Raw genomic sequence first — 7,524 nt, 5'->3', positions numbered from 1 at the left:
TTTCAATTCTTTTAACCCAACTCAAACTCATAAATGCAAAAATTAACCAAGTGAAAATTAGGTTTGAGGATTTCAGAGCACAAAGTTGTAAATTCCATAATTCACAAATATTTTGGAGGAGAAAACAGAGAAATTACTTATCCCACGAGGACCAAAATGAAATAAACTATCCTTCAGAGGGATCAACTTGATAGGAATCATATTCAATAGATACATTATCTCTGCGCCAAAAGATTAACAAAAAACTCATTATTTATAAAATAAATCGCGCCCAAATTCTGCAAATAATCTTTCTCCGACAAAACCCATTTCATGATGATGATGGAACTCGAATGCTGGAATTAGCTCACTGCTCGGGTATGTTGGCGAATTTGTTTAATTCCTATTCATTGCCCTTTCAGTGTCATCAATTGTTTTAATTATCGGTTAGTTAGTATATTTTTAGTTTAATTTTGCTAAATTTACTATTTAGTGTTATCGGATTCTGATTCAATTGAAAATATAGATTAAGATGGATCGAATTAAGCCCTGAATTGGGTTCCCCCAAATTGATGAAACCCTATCATGTTTAAATTCGGATGATTCCCATCTCAAAGTTTGTCTCGATGAAATCCTGATATAGTTTTTTACTTTGATCATTTTGTGTGAACGTGAAATTGGAGCCTGTATGTGGATTTATGTTTGTGATCATGAAGATCCCAGAAAGGGATAGTCCTAGAATTTAAGTTTCTTGTTTAGTTAAAGCTGAAATGTGAGTAGGAGGAAAATTTGGATTTGTGGATGATTTTGCCATTCTTTTTGAATTTGTCTGTTTTTGTTATTCATTAAATGCTGCTTGGTTTGCTAAGAAGCGGATTCGGACCTGACCAGCTAAGTAAAAAAATATATTATCTTGCTCTTTCTGCGAATAAATTCCTTAAGTAAACAAGTAAATGCAGTGTATTTATTGAATAAATCAAACGACATTTACTAAATAGGAACCTTGAGGCTGATCAAGTAGAACATTTTTTGCCACTTGATATTATGTGCACAAGTTTTAATCTTATTTATGCTCCTGATTTGTTGGACATTACTAGGGAAAAAGATCACCATTGACCATGATTATTTTATGGTTTTTTCGTTAACTTTGTTTAAGTGTACCAAATTCACAAAATAATTAGGTAATAGGTATTAGTCTCTCCGTTTCATAATGATTTGGCATCTCCCGTTTTGGGTTGTACCATAAAAGTGTTCACTTCTTTCACCCTAATTTCCAAAGATAACCCTTGTGAAAATAACATTGTTTATTTGAAATACTTCTTCCTTTGACCAGAAAAGAAAACATAATCTTTTTATTGAAAACCCGAACTGCAACCTCCTCCTCATCTGTTTACCTTCTCCACAGAACATGCTGTAAAATGCTGGTGCAACCGGCTGTCCTTTCTGCCCATCCTTCTCATCCTTTCTTCCCACCAAGCATTACCCCCGAATAAGTCACCAGCCGGCCGCTGCAGGGACGTCATTATCATCTGCTATTCATTTAATTTTTTTTTAGAGACATATCTTTCCTGAATGTTTGTCTGTTGGCTCATGACTCGTGCACACATTAACTTTGCGATATTTTCACATTGTATATGTTAAACTGATCTTTTGTTTTCTTATTCACTTTTTTAATTTCAGTGCAGGTGTTCTGGCTAGTTTAGATAATGTGGGTGTTGTTATGATGGGACATGACTGATCATGATGCCTCATTCTGAGTACTTTACTATAATATTGTTCTCTAGATGCTGAAACTCCGATTATTCTTATTATTTATTTATTAAGTTACAAGGTGAAGATGAATTTGCAAGCACACCCTTCAGACCATATCTCAGAACAGGCACTTAACCAAGCTGGTACTTTATTGACTGGGATACCACAGCAAAATATTGCTCTGCCTAGTCAGATGCAAAATCCTAGTATGCATCGTCGTGTGCAGAACATGGACCCTGAATATATAGAAGCACGGAGGTTTATGACTGAAAAGATGTAATACTCTTTCTTATCTATGTCAATCAGAGATGTTCTTTTTGCTGTTGTTCCTACTGATTAATTTCTTTTGGTGGATTGGACAATAGTGGTGGTTAATGAGACCGATAAATATTACTACATGCTTTGTAGTTTTGGGCCTGATTGAAGTCTATTGGTTTGGATTTGTTCCATACACTAACTAAACATAGATTCACTATAATTTATTGGCTTGATTATTTAGTTACATATTTCTACTCCTTTTAATAATTCTCTTTTACAGATAATATTCAATTCCTTCACAATTCAGATTAAGATCTTGTTTGGGAGAGATTTTTCCAAGTGAACGATTATTTTTTGAGAATATGTGGCTAAAAAGTAGGAAAAACTTATGGGTTCCATAAATGTGTGGTTGAAAATGATTTTGGGGAAAAATGATTTTCAAAAAAATCTCCCCTAAACAAGCTCTAAGAGAATGAAACAATAAGGAAACTTTCTAAACCAATGTTAAATAAGTAGGTGATGTCTAACTTGTAACATCAGGTTGCAGCGGGACTGAATTCCTGAATAGCTTCTCAGTGATTGGAAAATTTATCGTTAGTTAAGATATCTTCTTTTCTCAAGAAAATCACCGGTTTATGGTAAAACAAAATTCGCTTCTTTACCTAGCTGTAAGTGTGGTCAATCACCTTTATCACGATACATTGGTAGTTTTGACATGTTTACCTTTACTTTTCGTACAATGGCTTGTAAACTGTCATGGGGAAAGTCGGTCGACTTCATTTTTATATTGTGTTGTATAAAACCATATTATGCCTCACTAGTAGTGAGCTGGAATGAGGAAACCAGTAAGCGTCTTTATTTCATCGTGGTGGCTAATTATAGAAACTAAATAATCTCTCAATAAGAAATTTGGTTGCATAGAAAAATGTCATTATTCTTTCTCTTTTTTAGAAAATTCATTTATTTTGCTCAATTTTATGATCTTTTGTTGGATGTAAAAGGATTCTCTTATAATTATGATTTTTTTTTATATGATTTTCACATACATCAATCTCAAGGTAATTGAATCGTTACTTACATGGGAATTGCTTGTTACATTTTGTCTTTTGAATTGGACTAGAAAATGTACTGTTCTGAGGAGATTGCATGATTCTTATATGGGTTTTATTGCCTCTTTTTTAGCATTATGTTTTAATATTTTTCTATATATAGGTATCACATTCTTCCTCTTCTATATTGGTCTTGATGAACATTTTTGTTGAGTCCATGTTCTTCTAATTCCATTTGTAGTTTTGTTTTAATTGTACAAAATTGTTTTTGGTACCACTACATATACATGTTAGTGCTTTTGATTGGGATCAGATATAATATGTACTGATGAAAACTCTGAATTTCCTATTCTCCAGAATTGAATCTCTCATGCAGCGGAGGCAACAATCTCATGAGTTACCTGGTAAAAATATTTGGGACCTAGCAAAGCGCTTAGAAGAGGGTATATTCAGGATCGCTACATCCAAGGTTTCTGTAGTTTTATTTTGTTTCTTCATACAATTTTCTTACTATCATGTTGCGTAAAGTTTGATGAACATGATCCCAATGTAAAAAGATGGATAATAGCTCGTAGAAAATAGACACTGCGTAAATTTCTACATGAGCTATATTCTTTCTGGTAATATCTGACAAGGAACTTCTATTGTTGTTCTTAGAAAAGCATATTAAGGAACTTCTTATATTTAGTGAAGTTATTGATTGGCTACCATGTACTTGTGTTCATATCTTATCTCCCTACTTTTCTTGCTTTATCAGGAGGAGTATCTAAACCGTGCAACCTTGGAAAGTCGTTTGCAATTTGTTATTAGACTATCAAAGACTAATCACAACCAGCAATTTTCACAAGTTAATACATCGTCTTCCATGGGTACAATGATTCCAACTCCTGGATTACCCCAAACCGGTAATTCAAGCCTGATGAGAATGTCGTCTGTGGATAACTCTATTGTTGGTAACAGTAGCTCTAAAACAATTGCATATTCCACCATCAATTCTGGAAACTTGTTGCTGGCTGGAAATGGATCTGTTGGGAGTAAGGCCGGTGGTTCTTTTAGTTCTTCTAGTGGTACTTACAAGTCTCTTGATCTATGGTAATGACTAAAGCTATATACGTACCTTTTTCACTTCTCTCACTAGATATTTCTCTGCAGGTGCTTTAGCTAATGGATATCAACCATCATCATTGGGGGGTACAGTTAACTCTGTTGGCAATAACACAGCGACATCTATGAGTGTTCCAAGAATAACAAGCCAAATGATTCCCACTCCTGGATTTTCTAGTTCAGATAACAATGATATAAATACTAATGCTAATAATCAGTCTCTGATAAAAATGGAGTCCTCTAATAACATGTTTGCATTTCCAGCTTTTGAATCTACTGATGTATCACAGCCGATGTTGCAAAAGCAGCGAGTTGGTCAAAATAGTCGTATTCTGCATAATATTGGCGGCCACATGGGTGAACTTAGGTCTACATTGCAGCAAAAGTCGTATGTTCCATCAAATGGGCCCTTAGATGCGGGGCTGGGGATGATGGGAAACAATATGTCTCTGATGAAGGGTCCAGTTGCTTCTGAGGGATATTTAACAGGAACATTATATGGCAACTCCCCCAAACCATTGCAACAACATTTCGATCAACATCAACAGTCAGCAATGCAGGGTACTTATTCTTTCATCTCCCTCCTCTCTTACTATATCCGACTCTCTCCAAATTTATTCCAAACAGTTGAGTTATGGTGTTTTGGGAAATATGAAGAATGTGATATCTCTATTTCCTCCTACTTGTATTCTTACTTCAAATAACCCACTTTATAGGTGATAGATATGGAATTGGAAAAGCTGAGGCTTCAGGGTCTGGTAATATACATTCTCCAGTAACCTCTGTTGGGTCATTGATGAACAGTCAGAGCTCAACTGCTGTATCCTTGCAGTCCATCCCCAAAACAAACTCTCATTTGATGATAAATCGTTCGAATATGCAATCTACTCTACACACAAGTATGAAGGCGCAATCATTTGATCAATCTGACAAGATGAACTTCCAATTGCAGCATTCATCTAGAGAAAATCTTGTACAATCTCCTCAACAACAATATCAACAACCATCTCACCATTTTCAGCAGCAGAAACTTGGTCAACATCAACTCCAGCAAAAGCAGAAAAGTCAGCATCTCCAACCTATTTTAATGAATGACACATTAGGACAGTCTCAGCTATCGTGTAGTGTAGGCGTTGAAGGAAAGATCGAGCCTGGAATAAAGCATCAAGAGGAAAGTCTGCACTTGCAAGTCTCTAAGACATTCGAGTTTTCTGATTTAGAGAATCAGTTCCCACAAAATGCTATGGAAGGCCATTCTGGAGGTGCTTCACATCCGTCTTACCCACAAGATATGTCTTCATCTCGTACTCAAACTTCAGATCAGATACAACAGCTGTTGCATCCGCAGCAATTTGCTGCTAACACTCAAAACGGTTTTAACAGCCTATCTGGTGGCATCCATATGGATGCAGCTCCGCAAGATCAATGTGACCCCAAGTCTCAAGATGTGTCTCATGTATCAAGGAGAGCCCAACATGATCAAAATGTGCATGGTGAATATCACCAGACAATAACTGGGAACGATAATGCACAGAGGCATAATTTATCCTCAGAAGAATCTATGATTGGACAATCTGATGCTACTAAATCATCAAATCCTCCTAATTATACTGGCACTGTACGTAGATCTAGTAACCTTAATCGTGAACAGCAATTCAAGAACCAACAAAGATGGTTGTTGTATTTGCGCCATGCTCGTACTTGCCATGCTCCAAAAGGCAATTGTCAAGATCCTAATTGCATTACAGCGCGAAAATTGTTGAATCATATAGAAAGATGCAATATACTTGAATGTTTGTATCCTCGTTGCTGCGGTACGAAGGATTTAATAAATCACCATAGGATCTGTAGGGAAGCAAGTTGTCCTGTTTGCATTCCTGTTAAGAATTTTCTGCAGTTACATCTAAAGGCACTTGCTGATTCTGATTTTACTTTGAAAGAAAACCGTAAATCCCATAATTCAGCTGAAAATGATGGTGGGTTGACACTCGAGACAAGTCCAGTTATAACTGAAACTCCAGAAGCCATACAGCCTTCTGTTAAACGGTTGAAGATTGAAAATACCTCCTTACCCATTCCGTCTGAAACTGAAAGCTCGGTTATACGAAGTCCTGCTGTAATTGAACCTCATCCCCTCTCCGATACACAACATGATGTTTCTCACGTGCCAATGGAATCCAATGACACAGGAGTAAAGATGGAAATTCCGTCAAGTGTTGGGCAGTTAAGTTCTAAGAATATTGAGATGGTAAAGGATAATTTGCATGATACCTACAAACAAAGGCCGGATGTATTTCCTATCATCTCAAATAATCCTACTGGATTTGGTGAACAGGAGGTTATCAAGATTGAGAAGGAACTGGACCATGCTAAACAGGAAAGTACATCAGTTCCTTCTGAAAGTTCATCGAAGTCTGGGAAGCCAAAAATAAAGGGAGTATCGCTGATAGAATTGTTCACCCCTGAACAAGTCCGGGAGCACATTACAGGCCTTAGACAATGGGTTGGTCAGGTCTGTCCGTGGACCCACATAGATTGCCTTTTTTATGGGGCCATCATTATCTCATTATTCTGCATCATAAATTGCTGTGAAACATGATGCATTTCTGCATTTAACAAATTTTTTAAATGACCTTTACATGGCTTCTCCTGGATGTTGGCTGGATATAACTGTTGATGGTCTTTCTCATGAAAGTTTATTGCAGTTGCAGAATATAAATTAGTCTGCAACTACCAAAGTAAGGAGAAGTTAAAGACTAGAAGGAATTTGGTATCTTTTCTTCCAAAAAAATTATTATGCAACTACCAAAATTTAGACATTTTCTATTATTAGGGACAATTAATCGATACAACAGGAAGTAATTATTTTCCCTGATTACTGAAATAACATTGGTCGCGCATTATATGCCTAACTGAACATTTTATTAAATTTTCCGTATATCACTGTGCTCCTCTTCGTTGTATTTCACCATGTTTCACTGTGCTTATCTTTGTCGGCTGGGGATGAGGGAAGGAAGTGGAAGATTAGCTTCTGAAATAAAACTACTTCCTTCATACTTGAGACACATATTTTATTGTAATCAAGGCTGGTTCTCTTTTTACATAAAACTAAGTTACTTAAATGATCCTTGGTCATGGTATGATTGTTCAACTGAATATGCAGTTGATAGAAGATTGGTTATGTTCCTTTTGCAGGTTAACACAAGTTTAGTTGATCTAGTTGGAATTGATTTTGAAACTTGTGGTTTGTTAGGATATATGGTTATTTATCTCTACCTGTTTCCTGCTGAAAATAATTGATTATAATTATCAGTTCTTTTATTTTTGTTTAATCAATACTCCACCTATGCCTTGGGGGGGGGGGGGGGGGGGGGGTGGTGGT

At 36.2% G+C, this 7,524-nt stretch overlaps 1 protein-coding gene across 4 annotated transcripts in view; it reads left to right on the top strand.

The window, feature by feature from the left end:
* The first annotated feature begins 210 nt into the window (after positions 1–210).
* Positions 211–7,524, top strand: part of LOC111370374 (histone acetyltransferase HAC1-like) — a 13,173-nt gene continuing 5,859 nt past the window's right edge. Inside the window, exons 1-7 of one of the 4 annotated variants that reach the window (XM_022992055.1) lie at positions 224–357; positions 1,660–2,007; positions 3,396–3,507; positions 3,796–4,105; positions 4,191–4,319; positions 4,407–4,703; positions 4,859–6,654. In XM_022992055.1, coding sequence (XP_022847823.1) covers positions 1,817–2,007; positions 3,396–3,507; positions 3,796–4,105; positions 4,191–4,319; positions 4,407–4,703; positions 4,859–6,654 — 2,835 coding nt within the window. In that variant the 5' untranslated portion in view covers positions 224–357; positions 1,660–1,816. Of the gene's footprint in view, positions 358–1,659; positions 2,008–3,395; positions 3,508–3,795; positions 4,131–4,190; positions 4,704–4,858; positions 6,655–7,524 lie in introns of those variants that run through there. The other 3 variants (XM_022992054.1, XM_022992053.1, XM_022992056.1) reach the window with 3 other exon arrangements.

The sequence above is a fragment of the Olea europaea genome, chromosome 21 (assembly GCF_002742605.1).
Source record: "Olea europaea var. sylvestris chromosome 21, O_europaea_v1, whole genome shotgun sequence".
NCBI classification, from domain to species: domain Eukaryota; kingdom Viridiplantae; phylum Streptophyta; class Magnoliopsida; order Lamiales; family Oleaceae; genus Olea; species Olea europaea.
This window is presented reverse-complemented; position numbering and strand designations above follow the sequence as displayed.